This window comes from Phodopus roborovskii, unplaced genomic scaffold, assembly GCF_943737965.1.
Source record: "Phodopus roborovskii unplaced genomic scaffold, PHOROB, whole genome shotgun sequence".
Taxonomy (NCBI): Eukaryota; Metazoa; Chordata; class Mammalia; order Rodentia; family Cricetidae; genus Phodopus; species Phodopus roborovskii.
This window is the reverse complement of record NW_026125391.1, coordinates 6,717,464-6,742,452: the sequence shown is the minus strand read 5'-3', so window position 1 is coordinate 6,742,452 and position 24,989 is coordinate 6,717,464. Positions and strand designations below refer to the sequence as shown.

At 34.9% G+C, this 24,989-nt stretch overlaps 2 protein-coding genes across 4 annotated transcripts in view; one reads left to right on the top strand and one right to left on the bottom strand.

The window, feature by feature from the left end:
- Positions 1 to 24,989, top strand: part of Immp2l (inner mitochondrial membrane peptidase subunit 2) — an 835,428-nt gene that overhangs the window by 361,699 nt on the left and 448,740 nt on the right. The gene's annotated exons all lie outside the window — the stretch shown is intronic.
- On the bottom strand, positions 17,867 to 20,631 carry Lrrn3 (leucine rich repeat neuronal 3). Its single transcript, XM_051175063.1, has one exon. It carries the CDS (start codon positions 20,552 to 20,554, stop codon positions 18,428 to 18,430), a length of 2,127 nt encoding a protein of 708 aa, XP_051031020.1. The 5' UTR covers positions 20,555 to 20,631; the 3' UTR covers positions 17,867 to 18,427.

The window sequence follows — 24,989 nt, the reverse complement described above, 5'->3', positions numbered from 1 at the left end:
GTCTGTGCAATAACAGATATCATAGTAAGTGAAACATAGTGTTTTGAAAGGTATGTATCTACTTTGAACTTCATTTAGATATCAGAATCTGAAGGTAGAATATGTCAGCAGAAAATACCTACCATTCACTCACTGAGTACCATGATTCTTGCCAAAAGGTTCCTATTGGCTGGAGCATTGCTATTTCATGCACAGCTAATTTGCTAACCTCTCTTCCTGCCTTCCTCCCTGTCTTCCTCTCTCTTTCCCCTCCCCTCTTTTTTCTTTTGTGTTCTTTCACCTTGAAGAGTAATCCATCCCTTCAGATGAGCATGAAGCCATATCCTTCTAGATCCCTTTGAGTCTCCTTTACTTTCCCTATCATCCCAGCAGTGAATTCCTCTGGCTCTTTTTTCTTACCTGTCATTTTCTGGCTCTTTACTGTCAGTGTTTGGGATTGGCCTTCTCTTCTTTTTTATCTTCTCTCCTCTGCTTCTTGCCCCTCCCTTTAACTCCGCTTCCCCTTCCTCTACTCTCACTGCCCTTCCTCTCCCCTCCCCTTCTTCAGTATTTATTTTTCTTTCATTCCTGTTCATTGAGCTCACAGACAATAACACAAGTAGGATATTGAAATTGAATTGTTCCGGGCTTGGTATAGGAGACAAATGTAGGGGTAAATTTAGGGTTTCCATTTTTGTTTTAGTGCATAGCTTTGACCATATTATCATAGAAAAAAAATTATCCTTATTTTATCGTTTGCTATGGAAATAACAAGCTTCATAAATGTTTTATTTTCTTAGGTCAAAATAGTATCTTCAATTCAGAAAATAATGTATTATTCTACTTGAGGACATTGGGATTTATTATTTTTTTTATTAAGCCAGTAGGTACTATTTGAGTGTTATCTTTTTTTTTATTTAATTTATTATTTTACATGTCTATCCCAGTTCTCCCTCCCTCCCTTCTTCCCTCCCTCTCTTCCTCCCTTTTACCCTCTCTGAGTGTTATCTTTTAGAATAACAAACAAACAAACAAACAAATTGAATACGACTTTCTGAAGGAACTAATTGTTCAAGTTGCAAATCAAGATCTGGTTAGTTACCACAAGCTGGACTTTTCTCAAAAACATCTGAACACTGACTCATGACTATCCTTATGTCTTCTTAACAGTCCCACCACACACCCATACAGAATTCTCAAAGTTCATTCAGGCAAAGTGCATAATCTGTCCAAACTTTGAATTTTCCTAAATGGCCAGCATTTTAATTCCTTAGTAAATTCCATCAAACAAAGAAATATTAACCTCATGCACTCTTTGGCCATTATAGCTTACTGTCCATTCATGGAAACACTTGTGATTTTCACCTGAGTGAAACTTACTGCCATTTGGATTCTGAAAAAGTCAAATTGTGTTTTAATTCAGTTTTTTTTATTTCATTATCTCTGTTATGTTTTTTTCTTAATTGTAACATATAAATGAGACAAAGATGGAAGCTTTTTTTATGTAGATGAAACATTGTTTATCAAGTATGTATCACTATAATTTATTAATTAATTCTCAAAGTATCTAGAAGGATTTTAAGGTAGAGGTTAACAGAGAATATTTTAAAAGACTTTTGAACTGGATAGCAATCAGTGGTTTTGTATCTTCTGTAACTGTCGTCTTTTTTATTGTTGTAATTTTTCCTTTCAGGAATAAAAATGCAGGCAATTTACATTGCCTTAAACATTTTTGGCAAATAACTTGCTGTGCACAAAGACCTAGAAATCCTACACTGTTTATTTTAGGCTTGCAACCAAATAATTTGAGGTATTTTTCTCTGCCAAAACAACCAGCTATATGATTAGGTTCACGAGAAACAAATATTACTTAGGCAGAATGAAAATGTAAAAAGTGAGAGCATACCTTTATAAAAATGCTATCTCTAATCTTCTATGTGCTTGCTTTTCTTGCATACCTGGTTTGATTCCATTGAGTTATTTTTATAGGATTTTGCATGTAAGTTATACTTCCTTTACAACAAGTGATAGGTTGCTTCTTGCTAGATGGTTGTAAAATTTAGAATGGATTGAGAAACACACACACACACACCAGCACCACCCCCACCCCCTGCCTTCTCATTGTGATCCTGTGGCCCCAAGTTAACACAGTGCAGAGAATTTCAGCACTGGAGTGTGGCCATATGAGCATCTTTGAATATATTGTGTATATATTCATTCATTAAAAACACCTGTGCCCGGTTGGATGGGGCTTCTCTCTAGCCTGTGTGCTGGGGGAGCCCGTTTCTTGTTCATTAAAGCCTTTTGCCTGTTGCAGCAACTGGACTGGACATTGAGTTCTGGGGGGTACTGAGGGTCTTACAGTTTCTGGCTCTTACAAATAATTCTGTTATGAACATAGTTGATCAGATGACCTTGTTGTATGAATGTGGGTATATGCCTAAGAGTGGAAATACTTGAGGTTGACTCTCATTTTCCTGAGGAACCATCATTCTGATTTCAAAATTGCCTGTACGAGTTCTCACTCACGCCAACAGTGGAGGAGTGTTTTTTCTTTCTCTACACCCTCTCCAGCATAAACTCTCTTTGGTGTTTTTGATTTTAGCCATTCTGACTGGAGTAAGATGGTATCTCAGAATTGTTTTTATTTGCATTTCCGTGATGGCTAAGGATGTTGAGCACTTTCTTAAGTGTCTTTTAGCCATTTTAGATTCCTCTATTGAGAATTCTCTATGTAGTTCTGTACCCAACTTTTAAATTGAATTATCTTGTGTTTTGGTGACTAGTTTCTTTTTTTTTTTTTTTTTTTTTTTGGTTTATCTAGACAGGGTTTCTGTGTGGCTTTGGAGGCTGTCCTGGAACTAGGTCTTGTAAATGAGGCTCATCTGGAATCACAGAGATCAGCCTGCATTTGCCTCCTGAGTGCAGGAATTAAAGGTGTGTGCCACCACCAGACTATGGCTGTATAATAGAGCTTGAAGTTGGGGATGGTGATGCCTCCTGAAGTTCTTTTATTGTATAGAGTTGTTTTGGCAATCCTGGGTCTTTTGTTTTTCCATATAAAGTTGATTATTATTCTTTCAAGATCAGTGAAGAATTGTGATGAAATTTTGATGGGGATTGCATTGAGTCTATAGATTGCTTTTGACAAGATTGCCATTTTTACTATGTTGATCCTACCTATCTAAGAGCATGGGAGATCTTTCCATTTTCTGGTGTCTTCTTTAATTTCTTTCTTTAAAGACTCAAAGTTTTTATTGCATAGGTCTTTCACTTGGTAAGCATTACCCAAGACACTTTATGTTCTTTGTGGCTATTGTAAATGGTGATGTTTCTCTGATTTCTTTCTCAGCCCCTTTATTTTTTGTATATTGTTTGAGTTAATCTTATATCCTTCCACTTTGCTGAAGGTGTTTGTCAGCTGTAGGATTTCCCTGGTAGAGTTTTTCTGGTCACTTGTGTAAACATCTTATCATCTGCAAATAGTCAGAGTTTGACTTCTTCCTTTCCAATTTGTATCCCCTTGATCTCCTTTTGTTTTCTTATTGCTCTAGCTAGAACTTCAAGTATGAAATCAATAAAGTAGAAGCTAGGAAAACAATACAAATAATCAATGTAAAAAAGATTTTATTCTTTGAGAAAATCAACAGGATAGATAAACCTTTATCCAAACTAACCAAAAGGCAGAGAGAGAATATGCAAATTAACAAGATCAGAAATGAAAAGGGGGACATAACAATAGATACTGAAGAAATCCAGAGAATGTTGAGGTCTGACTTCAGAAACCTATACTCCACAAAATTGGAAAACTTTAATGAGATGAACAATTTTCCAGATAATCAGTACTACATACCAAAATTAAAGCAAGAACCTATAACCATTTTTAATAGACCTATAGCCCCTAATGAAATGGAAGCAGTCATCAAAAGTCTCCCAACCAAAAAAGGTCCAGGGCCAGATGGTTTCAGTGCAGAATTCTATCAGAAATTCAAAGAACAGCTAATACCAATACTCCTTAAAGTGTGCCATATAATAGAAGCAGAAGGGCCATTGCCAAACTCTTTACAAGGCTCCAAATACCTTTGTCCCAAGCCACACAAAGACACAACTAAGAAAGAGAACTACAGACCAATATCCCTCATGAACATTGATGCAAAACTACTCAATAAAAACTGGCAAATTGATTCCAAGAATACATCAGAGAACTCATCTACCATGACCAAGTAGGCTTCATCCTGGGAATGCAGTGACGGTTTATCATATGAAAATCTATCAATGTAGTTGATCATATAAACAAACTGAAAAAGAAAACCACATGAAAATTTCACTAGATGCTGAAAAAGCCTTTGACAAAATCCAACACCCTTTCATGATTAAAGTCTTGGAGATATCAGGGATTATAGGAACATACCTGAACATAATAAAACAGTATACAGGAAACCAACAGCCAACATCAAACTGAATGGAGAAATACTCAATGTGATTCCTCTAAAATCAGGAACAAGACAAGGCTGTCCACTCTCTCCATATCTCTTCAATATTGTGGTTATTTCTTTATGACACCGTCACCCTAGTTGTGCCTGTGATGAACAGATGGAAGCAGTAGAAAACCATTAGGTAAAAGGGATTTTTTTTTCTTCCAGTGGAACAAAAGCATCCACATTACCTTAGCCATCACAACATTACCCATATTCTCTAAATACTTGGGTAGGGATGAAAGGAATAATTCTGTTCTGTATTTTAAAGGAGGGCTACACAAGGTGTCGTGAGTCCATCTGTATTTCAATGGAGTTAGAGAATTCTGTCTTAGAAGTGAAATTTCTCAACTCATTCATATTCAGGTCTTAACAGAAGTTAAGCATGTTTCTGTTGCTCATGAGTAAAGCTGCTGGAACCCCATGGTTTTCAGAAACTAAATTGCTTTCAAGTGTGTGCCTTTATTATTCAGAGGCCTGAAGTTGTGATTTATTATCTGTACCTGTCAAACCAAATTACTTTTTCATATCATTTGCACAACTTACTGGCTTATGCTTTTTCTTATATGAGCAATGTGGTCTAAAAGTGTCCAATAGAAAAAAAAGTTGATCTGAGTACGTGAAAAAGGATGCAAGTGTTGTAGGTAAGCTTTGTTCTGTGTTAGAAAATTGTGATGCTGTGATTAGGCAGTTGATGACAAATACTCAGCAAGTAGACAACCTCTTCTGTTCATACTGGTGAGCTATTTTTATATGACATTTTAATGGAATTTTCAGCATTTCTTGTGTAGGTTATGAACAAATTATTTTCCTGAAATGTGTGTGGATTGCAATGTGCTATGTTTATTTAATGTGGATCATAGATTAAAAACATTTACAAGTCAAATGTGAAAATAAATCCAAGCTTTAATTATTCTAATTTATAGTCTCCTTGCCAGAAATCCTTATATGTCACTGTGGATTTTGATGGTCAGCAAGTTTAATAATGAAATACCCTGGATATCTGCTTGCCAGACACATTTTTCTTTAATTTTCTTCCCTTAGTAGCAATGGCATGCACAAGGCAGAATTGTCCTGCTTCTGTTTCCAGGTGTTAGCTTGCACCATGCTTCATCTGGAGAAGTATGCCATCAATCAGATAAGCTTTTTAGCTGGGATTCTGCATCTTCTGCTAATGACTTTACCATTAGAGTATAATATTCTCAATGCTGTGTCTTAATCCTCAGCAAAACCCAAAACCAAGCAAAAAGAGTAATAGATTTTTGGTGGTGCTGTTTGAGTCACCATGTTGCCATTCCCTGCTGTCTCCTAAGTGGCTTTGTCTAGAGAAATTTGTATTAATATGTGATTAATATAAATGAGAGAACTTTTCAAATTTTATTTTTATTAAAACAAAATTACATCATTTCCTCTTCTTTCCTTCAGGCCCTCCCATGTCCCATCCTTTGTCTCATTACAAGTTTTATGAAGGGGAAAATGAGAAGAGTGGGACACTTTAATTGGGGGAAGGGGGCAGCAAGTAACTGTGTTTAAGGATTACAGTAGGTGGGAAAAAGTTAATTTGGTTTTGTGTGAAGAACAAACCCTCTCACTGTTGTCAATTAAAGCTTGTTTCTACTGTTCTCATAGGCTACTTTAACTTCCTTCACTGAGTTTCTCATCTGTAATATAAGATGTGGTCCTTGAAAATGAATTGCTTTATGGCTGTGAGTGTCTTCCATGTGGAACAAGGAAACGTTAGAGACAGGACAGCATAATCAGCGATTTGTAGAGCTTCTCTGTAGGTATAGGGTAGACTTGTTCTCTGTTTCTCTCTAGCCCGAACAAATTAAGACTAGAGAAAACAAATAGCTCAGAGTGATAGGACCAAAACCAATTGTTTGTGGGGTGGTGTAGTAGATGATCTCAGAGGACTTACCAACTAGGGAGGGTAAGAGCAGCTGCTCTCAACATGAGGACATTGGGGACTAAATTAGAGAGTAACCTGTGAGTTCTTAGCTCCCCATTCACTTGGAAATTGGATGGCTTTTATTTTGCTTGGAAAATGTGTGCAGCTTTAGTTTGTTTCGAACGAAAATAGTGGAGAGAGACAGAATTATAAATTTTGACGAGGAAGAGTAGTAGATTTTTAAGAACTCTAATTGCTGGATTTTAATTGCACCTGCCAGTGAGCTTTTCTTGGATATTTCCACAATACATATATCATACTTTGATCCTTTCCACCATCCTAACTTTCCTCTCCTTGTACCCTGCTCTGACTGGCTGAATCTTTCTTGGTAGTCCCTTTCCTACTATTTTTAGGATGCCTTTTTAAAGTGTGAAAAAAAAAAAAACACGTGAAACAGGTGTGTCTTGCTCATTTCATTTAACTTTGAAACATCTACTTCTATCATTTTCTTGCAAAGGACACAATCCCATTTTTCTTTGTAGAAGACTAGTACCCTCCTGTGTATATATGCCATATATTCCTGATCCATCCTTGTGTGGACAAGAACCAGAACTGACTGTAGCTCATCTCTAGTGGATGATGCTACAGTAAGTATAGGTATGTGTGTATCTTTCTTGATGCAGTAGGTACCAGACACAGCTGTATCCTATGGTTGTTGTAGAAGTGACTATTTCTGGGCACTCCATACTATTTTCTATAAATTTACTAATTTGTATTTCTACTAGCAACCTTCCATTTTTCACAAATTATTGCCAATTTAATTAAAGAAAAAACTTAGAGTAGTTAGAATGGTAGACTTTTATAAGCTGTCACTGTAGTTGGGTTTTCTTTTTTGTCCTTGTGTCTTAATTATATGTTAATTTCACAGTAACATATTAAAGTACAATAATGCCAAAAGTGTTTTGTATTTTAAGGTACGTTTTTGGGTCAGGTTCTTATTATGTATCCATGGCTTGTCTGGAATTTCCTATATAGTTCAGCTGGCTTAGAACTCAAAGAGATCTTTCTGTCTCTGTCTCTCAAATATTGGGATTATAGGACTATTCCATCATACCTGGCTTTAGGTAATATATTTTAAAAGAATAATGTGATATCATGTTAATAAACTTGGGATCTCAAGTTCATGAGAACCCTCTAAGCCCTAGTGTTTAAGATCATAGGGTTAGCTTTTCCTAGAATAGAACAATATTGATTGTTGGGCTCTTGCCACCGAGGAGGCAGCTCATAATTGTTTGATGGTACTTATTTGGGGGCAATAGAAGATCCAATGGGCTTGTGAATTTATGTGATGATAATTTTAATCTGATGGGATACCTATTTCCTGTGAGGTTCCAGTGATTTACTGGCTTCTCTTAGGAGGTAGTACATATGGCTAATGTAATCAACTGTCCTGTGTAAGTATATGGAAACATCTTTGAAAGTCTTTCACATGTGTAGAAACAATGGAGCTTATTAATGAACGTTTAGCTAGGATAGGTAGTGGCACAGATTTGTAGTTCCAGAACATTATTGGCAGAGGCATGAGGGTCACACATTCTTATTCAGTCCTGGTCTCAGAAGCTCCTCCCTACTCCAGATGCAGAGCATTTGTCTCATAGCCAGGTATCACAGGTATTTTGGTATTTTACATGTTCTGACTTCAGTGTAGCTAAAACCAGACTATTATTGTTATTATTTTCTTCTTAGAATGAGATGACATTTTGTGACAAATGACTGTGCATACTCTAATAGTTGTTCTAGATAGTCTGCTGAGAAACAGTTGGCCTGAGAAATATGGCCTCATATTGGGTCAGGTTTCCTCTTATAAATAAAACAGCTCAGTCTGTCATTGCATTTAGATGTTGTCTGAAAGGTCATGTGACTCTTATCTGTTACCTCTACTTTAGTGAGTGGAACTGATCTGCCAACCATGGCAACTTGCCATATTCTTTAGTAATCTCCAGAGCTGGTTCCAGGTACTGGATACTCAGCTGCCAGGATTTAAATATTAAGAAAAGTGTATCTGCTTTATCATATTTACTTTTCTGTTTGAAATTTTGTTCTTTGCTTCAGGTGAAAATTCTCCAGAAAGTTTTCAAAAGAAGTATTATTAAAGAACTGAAATTACTATGTTAATATATTGATATCACATTTACCTAAAACACTTTTGAGAAAAATGAACAGCAAAAGGATCTTCCCATAGTAGAAGAGGTAACCCAATAATGTAAATTGTGTCTTTAGCATTGAATTAAATTGCTGTGATAAAATATACTTCTTTAATGGTCTCCTTATATTTGATACCCTAGATTCTTTTTAATTTTCTTTTTTATATTTATTTTTATTTGTAGATATTGACATTTTGCCACCATATATGTCTGTGTGCCACATGTATGTTGGTACCTGTAGAGGTCAGAAGTGGGAGTTGTATCTCCTGAAACTGGAGTTACAGATGGTGCTGGGGAATTGAACATGTATCCTCTGGAAGAGAAGCCAGTGTTCTTAACTGCTGAGCCATCTCTCCAGCCCTGACTCCCAGTGTCTTAAACTTTTAGTCAGCACTCATGTGGTAATTCATAAATGAATGTGAGGCCACAAATCTTTGTGAGGAGTACAACTTTTATGAATGACCAGTGATGGGAGATGTCATTCTGTATATGTTTCTCATACTGGTTAATGAATAAAGCACTGTTGGCCAATAGGAAAGGAAGATAGGAGGGACTAGGAGACAAGGAGGAAAGAGGAAGTAGTAAGGGGGAAAAGATGGAGAGTCTGGAGAAGGAAGAACCGGCAGCGGCCTCTCACTGTTAAGGACACGTGGAAATACATAGAAATGGGTTAATACTTAAGACAGAGCTAGCCTGTAAGAAACAAGTAACTGGCCAACAGCATAATATCAAATACAGAGTCTCTGTGTATTATTTGGGGCTGGCGCGGCGGTGGGACAAGACCAGGCGGTGGGCAGAAAAACTGTACTCCTTACAGACCAGTGATCACAAAGGAACTGAAAATCACATTCCAAATGAGCTGAGCGTGTTCTGTCAGTGTCCATGCTTATGGCTTCATTCAGCTGTTTCTGGTACACACAAGGCACACCACTCATATTGCCTGAACCACCTTGGCTCAAGTTATACTGACTGCTATACACAAAATAAAAGCATAAGGGTTTCATTATAAAAACAAGTAATTTCACTATATCCTCACCATCATCTCTCAGCACATAAATAATAAATCAATATATCTTTGAACTATATTCATTAGAATGCTTGATTAGGAAAATTGCCATTTGAATTGTTCCCTTAAGTTTCATAAAATGCCATTAAATGAATTTTGTTTTAGCATGAAGGCTGAATTTGTACAATCTAAGTTGGCCATAGGCATATGTCTGTTTTTTTGTGCTATGTATTTATGCAAAGTAGTTTCTCAGAATTGACAATTATAAAATCAAAATACTGACAAATGCTGAATAATGTTGAAGATACTGTGTCTTACAGTATTAGTCATAAAAAATGTACTGTGTAATTTATATAGTAATGAGCAATCATACCTACCTCATTAGTATGCAAATATTTCTAATTTCCTAAATTGAAAAAAAAATATCTGCATGCCAATGAACTGTTTTAAGTTAAATTCCTTATGCTTTATTATCAGTAAATGTTTTATTTATATGTTTATTTTATAGACCCATATACTCTGGTTCATATAAAGATACCTTACATGGAAAGAGACTGCAAGAGGAAAGTTTAGGAAGCTCTGTATTTGATAATTGTGTATTAGATTAGCTTTTTCTTCTTAACCAAGAATAGTGTCCAAGAAGTCTAGAAGATGTGGGTGTCCAATTACATGTCTAGCTACATACATTCTTGGTGAGTTAAGATAGTGTGAGCTAACTGCCCTAGCTAGACACATAACAGAACACAGAAACTTTAAATGTAATTTGAAGAGAGTGATAACTGTTGCCACCCCAGTAGTTATCACTGTGATCATCACAAAATATAGTGCAAAGAATTAGAATGTGGCATGAACATTTTGCCTGTTATCTGTTTTTGAACTTACATACTTATTAAGCTTCATGTAATATATTTGTGAAAATTCAAAAGAAAAATGCAATTCATAGTGAAAATAGAATTATGTAAGGCTTACATTCAAAGCCATATATCACAAACTTACATTTTTATGTACAAAATTCCCCAGAATTTTTAGGCTCTTTTTCACTTATTTGCCTTTGTAGGGGTAATGGAGAGCCACAGGGACATTTTGGTCCTTGTGTATTTTCAAAGGGATTTGCTTTGAAGACAAAATTGAAATTAGTTTGTCCTGAAATACAGGTCTGTTCTAACACAGGAGATTACAGATAAGTTCCTGAAGACTTGCATGTAGGCATGTGTTTATGTGGTATCAGATTAGGGAAACCTAAGAAGGTTTTTCTACTTTTACAACTAGACATGATGTTTTTAACTTGGCATCCTTTTTCTCTGGGATGATAGTTTCTACTCTGGCTTGAACTGTGTCTCTATTACTTGTCTCCAGCTGCTTCTTGCTCTATCCTCCTGTAGAACTTTGTCCCAACCACTCAGTATTCAGATGGTTATTAAATATTTTAGCCTGTCATTGCTTTTAAGCCATGTTTAATCTGCTTTTTTCTCTTAATGGGTATTTTTATAAAGCAGTGTGTATTTGAAGCCTTCTATGCTCCTTTAGAATGCTTTGTACTCTGAAATACCTATTAGCTGTTCCTATGACTTTCATAATTATTATGATACTATTTTTATGTGTTGAACTTTATAGATTAATTTGGTAGTATTTACTTTTTTACTGGAAGTTTTTTTTTAATGCCAATGGATTTGCTATGGCATCATCCTGAATGGCTAGTAGTTGATATAATTTCTATTACCTATATCCCATATTCGGGTGACATAGACCATGATTGGTCTCTCTATTTAAAACATTTGCTTAGTGATTGTGGGAAAAACCAGGCAAAATTAAATATACATGTAAATTCCATAATGAAGCCCATTTCTTTATATGATACTTTACAAATGAAATTTTAAAACATGTTGCTGCTACTGGTTTCCAGAAGGTCCTTAGGAGGACCTCAGCAATATACACAGTTCATGTGAAGATCAACAACAGTGTCATAAACCAAGGTGGAAATTAGTCATGGAGAATGAGAAAAATGCTGGGGATAGTATCTTTTAAGCATTTATAGTGAATAGTTAGTGAATGCTTAGAAACTTTGTAGATAAATTATCCTCCCATCCCAGCTTAGTGCAATGGGATATTTTATTTATGAAAATATTTGTTTTAAACAGCTACCTCCTTCCTTTGACTAGAAATCTTGGATGACTAGCTTTCTATTAAATGGTCACTTGAGGTTCTAATCACGTATATACGTGTGCTTTTATTTCTGTTTTTGCTGTTCCATTCATCACTAAACAATCTATGTCTTCTGAAGTACATTAAATAATAGTGTTCTCTCTAGAACTGTAGCATGTAGTTCATTAATGTGTCCTTTTGAGAGCTGGAAGGTTGCAGCAGACTAGAAGTCGCTAGCCATGCTTAGATAGACTGCCAGAACAGTGACTTTTAACCCTAAACTGTTGGTGTTGCACTGTTCCTTAATGATAGTCAAAGAATGTGTCTGTAGGCAGAAAGCTGGAAGAATTTTTTTTTTCTTTTCTCAGCATTTTTTGATTGTTTGTAACTATCTCCACCCCCTCCCCCCCCACACACACACTTTTTTTTTTTTTTGAGACAGGGTTTCTTTATGTAGTCATGGCTGTCTTGGAACTAGCTCTATAGACCAGGCTGTCCTTGAACTCACAGAGGTCCTCCTACCTGTTCCTCTTGAGTGCTGGGATTAAAGGAGTGTACCACCATGACATTTAAAAAAGAAAAACTCAGAAGGTGCTTTCTAAGATAGATTGTTTTGGAGGTGGTTTTAATCTGAGAATTGGAAAGCACATTTAGCTGTTTACTTACCACCTGTACTCAAAGCTAGTAGAATTGTATTTGATAGTTGAAAACTATGAGTTGGATGTGGGAATAATTGCAGACAGAAACAGATTTTAACAGGTCCTGACTGTGTGCATGCTAGGTATTTGGCAAATATGCTTGTTTAAATTTAACAATATGCATAGATTTTCTTTCCTTTTGGTCTTTTTAAACTAATGTTGTTTGTCTTTTGGAAGTACTCAAAGAAATCTAGCAAACTGTCCCCAAGTTCTGATGCAAAACTGTGATAGGAGTATTTTAACAGAACCCTTGAATGGAGTAGGTTAGATGTTAATGATAATTAAGAGTTCTAATTATTCTAGTTTTTATGGTTTTGATTTGTACCTGCTTTGTGCTAGGTAAGTGCTGTACCATTGAGACATCCCCATGTCTCTTCATATTGATGTAGTGTTTCCATCCACCAGATCACCTGGATGTTTTTATTTTATCACATGATATTGCATCTTTTTGTTTTTGTGTTTCCCATTCTATTTAGGAGGAAGAAAAACTACTTCTTTGACATGTATTCTTAGTTATATGGTAACATAGAATGCAAAGTGGTAATATTAATGCTGCATTTCTGAGCATTCCTTGAGTGAGTTAGTTATCTGTACAAGTGTACAATAGATTGATTTTTATATGAATGAGTTCAAATGTTCTCTGTGAGAGAGAACACGTCAGAGAGGAAGGGAGAGAGAGAAAGAAGTGTCAATCATATTCTTGGCTCCTACTTGTGAAGTTCATTTTTCTCATATACTTTTTTTAAGCCTGTGGTAACTTCCTAAAAATCATTGCCCATTCTGACATTTGGTGCTGGTGAATGTTTCCTTTGTTTTCTTTTTTCTTTTTTCTTTTTTCCTTCTTCTCATATAATATGCATTTGTATTGTTGCAAATGTTAGTAACATTTTTTTTGTAGTGGTATTTTATCACTTACAGGAGAATACCTGAACTTTTAACTAGTTACTTTAGGGACATTTCTGGATTGAGGCTCACATGATCCATTGGAGGGAAACCTCCCCTTCTACTCACACAGTTTTTAATATAGGTCTTTTATGCTACAATTACTTAATTTTTATTGATTATAGGGATAAAATTTTACTGTCAGAGTGAGGTGAGCCTGTTGTTCCTTAGTGTTTATACCTTTTGAGATATTAGGAGGCTGTTCTTTGTTGCACACATGAACCTCAATTGATTTGCTGATACCATAGAATGAAAACCAATTTTGACTCCTTATAAAATAAGTATTCCTCTATGAAACATTAAGTGCTAAAATGCTGGTTTATTTATCAACTGTGTAACAAACAGGAAAGAGATGGCTAGTGCCGTTATGTTATTTTGCAGATAGGAATTTTTGTTTCTTATTTCCTGCATTTTTTCTTCGTAACTATTAAGGATATATTTATTGTAAATTTCCTACCTTAACCTAGCCCTGATAATAAATGTTAATATTGGGTCATATACTTTTGAAGAATTGTTTTGGTGTTTTGTGTTACATTATCTTAACGATGTCATTTCTGATAGCTGAAGAATCAGTTCTTTCTCTCCCAGCTTCGGAGAGATATTCCAAATACAAGGGAGGTATTTGTATTACCTTAATGTGAGGATGCGGAAGGTCGTTATGCTCTAAGCTTACTCCCTTAGTTGTACCAGAGATTATTAAATTCTAGACATGGGTAGCTCAACTGGATTTTTGAATTGATAATATCAGACATTTACTGTATATTTTAATGAACAGTTTCTTGTTGTTTACCATAGGCACTTAATGCTATGATTTTATAAAGATATATCAGTTAGAAAAGGCTAATACATAAGGTATTGTGACTTCTACAAATACTGTTATTGTAGAAAATGGAAACTATTATATTATGTTCTGGCAATTCTAGTAAAGAAATTAGTCTATGTTTTCTAGAAAAGTCAGCATTGGAATGAAGAGCAAGTTGTCTCTATTGCTAATAAATACAATTATAGATTTTCGATGCTTTTTTTATAACAGTTGCAGGGAAGTTTTGTTGGAATCTGGCCCTTCTACAGCAAACATATACCTTTAAACGTTGGTGTTTTATTATTAATTTTGTAATTGCCAGATATTACAGTTCTGAACATTTTATCTGACATAAAAGGAACTTTAGTTTTCTTGGGTCTTTCATTGAACAAATCTTTGAAGAGCCAGCTAAGAGATATAAACAGTTGTTCAGTACTAAATTACTTTTTTGAATTTAACTTCTCATTTGCTTCAAGGATGACCAAACTCCCTCAGTTTAAAAAAAAAAAATCCATGTTTCTGTAGTTAGAAATAATCTATGATTCTATATTTAGTCAGTCTCTATTTAGATAGTATTAGGCTAGTTTTAACAATTATAAGAATAGAATCAGTAATATGTTGTAAAAAGTTTCTTATCTTAACATATTTCTATAAGTAAGATATTTTGATTAAAGGTTCTGTGATTTCTGAGTAGTGTTTGTATGTAAGGTTACAAACTAACACTGTGACACCACTAAGTAGTACAGTTGATAAATATCTGTGACAGCTTGATAGAAAAAAAATGTAAGAGAAATTATAGAATATAAATCCCTCTGTTCAGGGGGATTTTTTCTGTTCAGAGTTTTCCCTGAGATTAATATCCATAAAGTTAATATTTCCTGAGAATATACAAAATGTAAATAAATGAGTATACTGAGTATCATTTTCAGTTTATCCTGATTCATAGTTTGATTAAAATTTTGATGTCCGAATAGAATAAAATCTCCAACATTTGTAATTATGATACATATAGGTACACCTTTATATTCATCTAGTTATCTGTCTACCTCAAAACTCCACTTCATTCTTCCTAGGGAAACTAATAGCATATCAAAACTTCATTATCCATTATAGGATTTTGACTTTGTTAATAGTGTCGATGTTTTTATTGCTTTTCCATACAGTCACATGTCACTTGATGATAGCTTACACTGTGAAACTGCATGCTGAGTTGATGTCATTACTGTGGGACATCATGGAGTACCCTCCCATAATTGGGCTGTGTGAAGCTGTCATCATCATAACATGCCATACTAGTTATAGTAAGCTTTTTCAATAGGTAGAAGGATTGCACTCAAGATAATGATAAAAGCATAATGTAATATTCCCCTAGTAATGGCTATTTATCATCCCTTCAAAATCATGCACTATATGGAATTGTATGTGTTATACATTGATTCAGCTGATAGCACATAAAGTTAATTTGTATCAGCTTCTTGCCATGTATAAGGCATTGTGCTCTGATATTAGGGCAGTTAGAATATCATTAGTAGGAAATTTTCATCTCTATGTAATCCTATGAGTTTTCTACATGCTTGTGTAATCAAAACTACATTTCACAGTCATGATTGTTTTAGCATGTTTGTTTTTAAAAGTAATCTTGAGTTTGGTTCATACTAAAAAATGTGAGATTATGTCACTCTTTTGAAATTATTTTTGTGAGAGATTGCTTTTCTCCATATAGGAGATTCCATAAATTGGATTTTGTGGAGATATAAACTTCAGAGTTTTCTGTTTTTTTTTTTAAGTAAACTTCATTGAAAAAGCAATTCTATATTCTATATTTAAATTTAAATATATTCTATATTTAAAATTCACCTGTATGTTCATTTAATTTTGTGATTGTTTAGGAGGTTGTATAGGGAATGTTAATTCTAGTCTCATTATTGAAAGGAAATTCTTTTCTTCCTTGATGATACATTGGAATAATACTTAAATAAAATCAAAACATACTTCAAGTACCTGCATTGATTTGTTGATGACAAAAATTCATTTGTATGCCTTCTAGTATGTTTATTAATTGGGCTTATTTCACAACAATTTTTAACGGAAGTATGTAGCTTGAAATGTATTGTAAGCTTTAGATATGGCTGTGATGGTTCCTCACGAAGGTACATTTAAGAGAAACACAAGATACATGATTAATATCTTGCTGACCTATACAGTAACTGTATCCTAATAGGTGATATTTCAGCTCTTAGGTTTTTGATAAATAGCTGAGCCTCATAGAGTTCTATCCAAGGTGCTGAAGCCCCTCATGATATATGAGCGTGTCTTACTGATGAATTCTAATGTCAGTTTCTTTGTGATAGCGATTCATCAGGTTGTAAATTTTGTGCTTGGGAAACACAATGAATTAACAAGCTCCATATTTTCATTTTGTTGAAATTAACACAGCTTGTCCTTTCATTTTAAAGAGTTCATAGCAATTACCTTCCACATTGTCAAACCCAGCTAGGATTTAATTAGAATCTGTCAATGCTAATACAAAAGAAATGTCTAATATAAACAAATAAATTGATATGGCCTCCATGCTGGGATTGCTTACAGGCTGGTGCTGTGCTGATCATATGCACTCAGCTTCTGTAGAATATTAAACATTTGATTCGAAGCAGCACAACAGTTATTACTATAGAAACTTGTAACTGGACAGAAACACAATTTGCCTTTTAAAGTATGGCTTATTTCGTAAGATCATGTTTTTGTTTTAGAATGTTTCCTTTGCCCCAAAATGAACTTTTTTAAAGGAAATTTTTATTTGTAGAATGACTAAAACTATGAGCCTCACTAGTATTTTGTTAACTTTTCAATTAAGTTTATTTCACTTCATATAAAGGATTTTAAAATAGTATTTTTCATTTTATAATGTGAAATAATTTTAACCTGTATTTTAGATACTTTATATAATATAGTCTTAGTGTATTATACTTTATTTCTGTATCTTTATTAGTAGTATACAGTTGTAATCGCTGCCTTTGAGGGGTTCTGGCAGGGGAATCAGAGTTCAAGGCCACCCTGTGTTCATAGCAAGTTTGAAATGCTGTTTCTAGGCTAAACTATGTTTTACTTTACAGTGAACACCAGAATCATATGCATTATATTGTTTTTAAATTTGTGCAGAGAAAAATCTAAGTTAGAGTTTCAAATTGTTGGCCATTATAAAGTTTTGCTACTTATTCATATTTTATAGTGAAATTCTAAAACTCTGCTCTTAAAATGGAATGTTTTTTTTTAACTGTGTTTTTTGGTGTAGCAGATTATTAAATTGCTTGTTACATCACTGAGGCTCGTTATTTAAAGTCTCAAGGAGATGTGAAAATATGCTTAGATCAGTAAGTCCTACTAAAACATGGCAAAAGGTTTTACAAAGCAGCAAATTCTAGCTGATCAATTCATTATTAAAATTAGACCTTGACTTACTCAATATTGAATTTACATCATTTTAACCTAATAATTAAATCCTCTTCCAGAATCGCATTTGGAAAAAACTTTAAATGAATTTGTTTTAATTAATAATTGAAGTGTTAAATATAATGTTATAACCTTTTAATATTGATAAAATGCTGTCTAAAATCCATTTTGTATATCAGTAAAATGTAGTTACTCAATGAAAATCTCACTCTTAACATTCCAACTTTGGCTGTAGAAAACACTGTTAAAAACTCTGGTATTTAAATGACTTCTAATCAGATGATATTTCCCAGAAATTATTCTTTATTTAGAAACAAAAACAAGACAAAATCAATTGATTTTAATCCAAAATGTATTTTTTCCTTATAAAAGATGTCCACATACTCACTGTGTCTACTCTACAGAATTTGTCCTTTTCCTTACACCACAGTTCAATTCAAGTTTATCTGGTCACTGCAAAAATTCGTGGCTAACATGTGTAATACAACACAGGAGGAGGCATTGTTCAGTTCAACTACTCTTGTATACTTAAAAAAAATACAGAAATGTTTTTGTTCACGTTAACTGTAGTCCTGACAGAAAAGTTACATGAAAGTTCTAGAAAATGGAATTTTTTTATTTGGTTGCCACAGTACCCTTTGAAGCCAGTCAATTAAAATGTTGAACTTTCATGTCTCCATTGGCCAGGAGCAGCACTGGGGAACTGAATCTGCCTTCTAGAGAGTACCATTCCTCTGCCTGGTTTCGTTGTTGTTTATCTATTCCTGTTTTGTTTTTTGTTTTATTCTTTAGTACTACTCAGTCTTGAGCTTTTCTTTGAAGTAGGTTTGGTTGCTTGTTTTTAGGACATGTTCATTGGCACGCCTATAACAGTTGCTTTAACTTCCAAGCGTGCACTTTTTTGTTTGCCTGGTTCCCAGAGCTTGATCAGAGGAGGGTAAAACTCACTGAATGCCAAAGTTGGTTTGTGAAAGTAATTCCTCACATAGCTGTGCTCACCCTCACAGTTCATTTCCTGTGAGATGCAGCTGAGAAGACACATGACACCAATAATCCCCAAAAGGCCCCCAAGGCAGACCATAAATGCTGTGTGACTCTTCCCATATTCTTTCCCATCACTTTCCAGACTTTTTGTGGTGACATTCACACATTGTTTTCTGCTTTTCTGGTAGATGGTGGAAATATCAATACAAATTTTATACTCAGTAGATGGTTTCAGATGAGTAAGATTATACACCTTGACATCAGATGGTATTCGAGCACTTTGGGCAGCATGAGAGTCTTCATCAGTCTTGACAAAGGCTGTCCATTTAACACTGGATTTGAGAATTTTAGAGCTTGCTTTCCAAGACACCAGAACTGAATGGGCCCTAATATCTCTTATTTTAATATTCAGTGAACCATTATTATCCTGAGGAACCGAACCTCCCACTTTGATCATAATAGACTTCAAGTCAGCACCAACTAGATTAGTTGCTATACATGTGTATAATCCCCCTTCCTTTGGTGTTATTCTACTTATGTCTAGAGTGCCTTCAGAATGAACATAGAACTTCTCTCTCAGAGTATTTGGCAATAGTTTGTGACCAGAAGGTGTGATCCAGTAGATTTCGGGCTGGGGTTCTGCAGTAGCTCTGCAGTGAAGGGACAAATAGCTGTCAGCATCTACATCCAAGCTAGCAGGAAAGCTTTCAGGAGCTATAAGAGGGAGGCAGATCTCCATCATATCCCTGAAATGGACTTGCCGAACATTTTGGCCTTGGAATTCAGGTGGGTCCACACAGAATAGAGAATCTGGTTCCATAAATCTAATGTTGGTTTTGTTCATGTTAATCCAGCGAATGACACAGTCACACCGGATGGGATTGCTGTGGATGCTAATTTCCTTGAGGTTTGGCAAAGACTCTATGGTACCATGGTAGAGGGCACTGAGGGCATTGCTGTTCAGCATGAGGGATTCTAGCTTGGGGAGTCTGAAAAATGCATTTGGATGAATGTACGACAATCTGGGGTTGTTAGTAGCTTCAATTTTTCTTAAATCTGGCAAGTTATCCACAGCAAGACTGTCGATGGAAACAAGTTCAGGCATGTTATTTATCCCCAACTCCTTCAAGTGTAGCATATTACTAAAATCACCCCTTCGTATTCTGTTAATCGGATTTTTATTTAGGTCCAAAAATTTGAGATTTACAGCTTTTTGAAGAGCAACTTGAGGTACCTTAATAAGCCTGTTGTCATAAAAAGAGATGCTTTCCAAGTTTTCCAGTCCAACCAAAGCATTATCTGGTATTTCCGTGAGGTTTATGCCAGCTATAACCAGGCTGCGAAGATTGAGAAGAGGCTGGAAATTCATGTCTTTGATTCGGATGATGGGATTGTCCCCAATCATTAGAATCTCTAGATTGGGAAGAGCATCAAACCACTTACTGTTGATCATCTGCAGTCTGTTTGAATTGAGATGAAGTCGAAGGAGGTTGTGTAGGCCAATAAAGGCTCCAGGTGAAATGGTAGAAAGCAAGTTGTGATTAATGTAAAGTTCTTGTAAGTTGCCCAGGCCATACAGACATTTTTCAGGCAACTCAACTAGTTTGTTTTCCTCTAGGTACACAGAAAGAAGCTGAGACATCTTTTGTACATTAATATTCATGACAGAAGATAAATTGTTTTGAGATAAGTCCAGGCCAGTAAGGTTCACTGGGAAGTCTATGGAATGTTCAATTCTTGCAATATTGTTAGTCTGTAGGAGCAGAATCTGTGTGTCTGCAGGCAATCTGGCTGGGAAGTTTAAAAGCCCTAAATCATTACAGTCTACTGTAGATGCTTCCATGTAGATGGATCTGGGGGTAAACCAAGGCCTGATTTCACATGTGCATAATTGTGGGCAATCCACTTTTTTATCTACAGCTTGTACTAATGTGGTGATAACTAGGCCAAACAGCACATGGATTTGGAGTGGCATGTCCTTCATTTTAGCTTTCTTCTTTAGAAATTTAATATACCCTTAAGGATTCCAGTCACCGCCAATAAGTTCACTATAAGCTGACTGATGAAAGATGTACTTGCATTTGTCAAATGATGAATGGAATAGAAATGTAGGCGTTTTCTTCACGGAAATATTTATGAGAGCCACAGATGTATTTTCCAAAAATAGCATGCATAGTGGAGTAAAGATGATTGCTGTCTTCTCAGTGGTAGTGTACTGATGGACTCTTCGAAGGTGGTGTATGTATAGATGGTCATAGGATATGGAGCAATTCATTTATTTAGTAATCTAAAGTTCAAATCCCATGCTGTCCTGTAGATGTAGAGGCATTATTCTAAATTCAATCAAAGGGAGAGAAAAAAAATGAATTCAAGAGGAAATTTCATAATTAAAGTTTAGTTAATTATAATTATTTCACATATATAATATTATTAGAGTTTAGTTATTTCAGTACATTTTGATGACTTTGTCTTTAGTGCTGGCCCAGACATGAGGTGGATCAAGAAATTTAATCTTCAGAAGATTGAAGTTTCATTTAGTAGAATGACTATCTTACAGAATTTTTCAGTTGTTTCAATTCTTTGTTTATTGCTCCAATTTAGTTACTATATTTTGCCTTGTCTTTCACAATTAGCTATAGTGAAAAAAAAAAAAACTATAACAGCCTTGCAGGGGTGGTGAGTTTTATTGTGTGATGTGTAGAAACAATGGTGCTCTGTTATAATGAAATAGTGGGCCTGTAGTTCCTCCACCCCTCAGGGTTAGCAATGGGAGCAAAATTGTTCCTGATTGCTGAATGAGCTAAGTAGTGACATTTAGCACAATTCCCTAATTTCAATCCTACCTCTCTATGTAGTCTGCTTTGCATAAAGTGACTTGGGAGTTGCAGGATTTGGGGGCAATCTGATCTACCTTACTGTAGATATACTTGTGTAAGATTAACTTCAGATTAAAATTTGCTTGTTTACCATTGATAATAATTTATACCCCATCATTCACAGTAAAAAAACAACTGTTTTATATCAGCAAAGTGAGTGTTCCTTCTTTAAATGACCACTGGTATTTTTGTCACAGAAAATGAAGGAATTCCAAAAGCAAGCTACAAGTTGTTGTAGGGTCTACAGGACACAGTAGTTAGGTCTGTGTTCCATCCAAGTGAGCCTCTTCCACTATCTTGACACATCTTAGACAGTCAGGCATGTCTAGACTCTTCATTTTGGGTTTGTTGTCTCCCAGTATTGATGGTTGAAATAGCACAGTTGGGTGAGCATAAGGTCAGTGCTTCGCTGGCACACAGAAACTTTCAAATACATGTTCTCTGCGGAGACTTAGAAATATTACTATTTTAAATAGTAATAAAGAAGCCCTTGTTTCTAAATTTATAAATTACTTACAGTTAAAATTCTCAGCTTACTTGTCTTTCCCCCTTAACACTCAGAAATGTGATTTTATCTAAAATTGAATTGTGATTTCTTTTTTTCACTTAACTAACTTGCCTTGAGTCAAAGGCATCTGAATTGTTTTCTTCCCACTTGAGGCCTGTGTCCTCCAGGAAGCCTGCCTTTCATATAACTTGTCTGACTTTGCCTGTCAACATGTCATAGTTCCAGCTATACCATCTCGAAAACATGAGGTTTAATTGGCTTTTTATCTCCAGTTTCTGACCAAAGTAACTAGAATGTAGCACATGCTCTAAGAAATATTTTGGACTCCAGTGAATGGATTCCAAGAGTAATGTACATTTCCATCGTTTTACATATAACTTAAGCAATTCAATTTGTTCATTTCTAAACTTCAATAAATTTAGCTGCACTTATTTGTATTCGTTTTACTACAATCTTCATGTTAACTATATTTTACCATAAGATTGAAGCATTAAATCTGTGGATAACACAAACGAGTGTTAGACTTTAAAAGTCATACTTCTGCAGTGGTTCTCAACCTTCCCCATGCTGTGACCTTTTATACAGATCCTCATGTTATACTGACCCCCAATAAAATTATTTCATTTCTACTTGATAACTGTAATTTGTCATTGTCGTGAATTGTAATGTAATGTAATATCATGACCAAGGGGTCATGACACACAGGTTGAAAACCACTGACATACTGTATCTGTGGTTTATTCATTTATAATCTGGTGACATTTATTGAGAAACTTCTGTTTTTCAGTTATTGGGTTAATAGTCAGTAGAGAAAACATCATTTGAATTTTTTAACTTCCTATAGGGAATTTTCAGTCAGGAGGACAAAGCTCTAGTAAACTATAGAATACATGCGGAAATGAGGAAAGGGGTGTGGGAACCTACAGTAATGACAACTGAACAAAACTAGTATAGAAACCATTACCTCATGTCCAAGATGAAGGAAAAGCCTAGGTTTTGAAAATTTCAAAATGTATTTCTGTATGCTTCCATAAATCACTCAACTGAGAATGAAGGAGCCATGACTTCTGCCAGTAAATTGGTTGGTTATGATTTCTGCAGCTTTGTGAAGGGTAGCCTGTACCCTGTAAGTAAAGCAGAAGGTGAGTCATTAAATGATATGATTAACATAAGAACATAACTTTTTGTTTAGAAATTATTTGGTATCTTTGAAATTTTCTATTTATGTTTAATTAGGGCATTTTTTTTTTCTGATTCAATTCCATCAATTGCTTAGCTGTAACCTGGACACAGCAGAATTTGAACCAGGTTCATCCAGAAGATTTAAAAAAAAATAAGAGCTCCTATAGTGGTGTATGAACTCAAAGTTTGTTTGAGCTTGTCAATGGGAAGACTCTGTCAGGTAGGAAGAACAATAAACTATAGCTATTTAACCTCTATTAGAATATCGACTTTATCTTATGTCTCTGGAAATTACTGTGATGCTTTTACTAACTGTGTTACTTGCAGAGTCCTAAGGCAGAAGCAATATTATCTTACCTGTTAGTGCTTTATAACTTTCACCTCTTTTTATTAGCCATTTTTATGTTAACAATGGCCTTGAGAGATAGGTTAGTGGGATGCTTGTAGAACCATGTGCTTTTGATGAACAGACACTGAAACCTTACAAAATATTATCATCTCTCTTGAGATCCCATATGCCTTACACCATTTAAATAATAAGCACCTCTTTTAGAATGTCATACTACCCATATAGGTAGAAATGAGGAGGAAATTTTAACAAACATTTACTACAGTGGAATGTTTGTTCTTAGAGTTGTTAAAACCCTTATCTGCATATTTTCAAGTTTAGAAAATTCATTTTGCTAAAACTAGTATTGACGATGTGACTCACACATATTTAACTCACCAGGAACTAATATATAAAACAGAAGTGTCATTTTATTACAAAAAATATGACTGAAAGATGATAGTTCCTCAGTCTACTGAACAGCACTATTGCTTTATAAGCAAAATAGATTTGGAAGTTTTCACTGCTCCAGTGAATGGATTCCGTGAGTAAATGTACATTTGCACATGTCCATAATTTTACAATTAATTCAGACAATCTAATTTGTGCATTTTTAAAACCTTCAATAAATTTAACTGATCTTATTTGTATGTATTTTATCCTTACAAAAGCTGTGTATGACCTATCTTTTACATAAGATTGAAGTTACACCTAAGCTATACATCTTATGGAATGATGAGTCATACATGATCAGCTTATGAATACAGTCTCAGAGACAACAAAGTCAGCCTAAAGCTTTTTGTTATCACTGTCATGAGAAGGTCAACTTCCTTTGCTGCCACAGGAAACAGTACTTATATAGAGATTGGACCCAAGTAACCTGGTCCTTGCTTGATCCTGAACCCAAGCCCTTTGGCTGAAAGCTTTTTCTTTGTTTCCTCTCATCTGTTGTCTTAATTGCTGTTCACATTCTTTATGAATCTACTCAAAATGAGATGATTAGTAATGTACAGTGTATATGTTAGGTTTTAGATTATGAATTATTATTATTCTTTTGCTAGACATTGAATGATTCGATTGTTATCATTGGATGATCAGAACTTAGTTAATACTTTACTGATTATTAACTTATAAGAGTGTCTTTCTACTGTTTGTGTTGAATGATAGAAAATCAAACAATAATTATCATAATTTAAAAATGATTAAAATATCCAACAGTAAACAGCAATCAGAAAGGAATAGAGAAAAGATGCAGCATCAGGCTTTTACTGCAATTTTCTTCTCTTGTATTGATATTTTAAAAGACAGAAATTCCACCTTTCTTTATGAAGAGTTTATTAGAGGGTGAGAGAATGATGGATGTTATAGTCCTTTTAAAACACAGCTGCTTTTTCAACTAATGCCTTAGTTTCACCACTGAGGAAATGTTTTCCATTATTGGTCATCTGAGGGTTTCAGGCAGATAGTTGATTTTGAAAGACTTTTCTTCTTTTCCTATACATTGCTATAAAAAGCTTAAAAAATA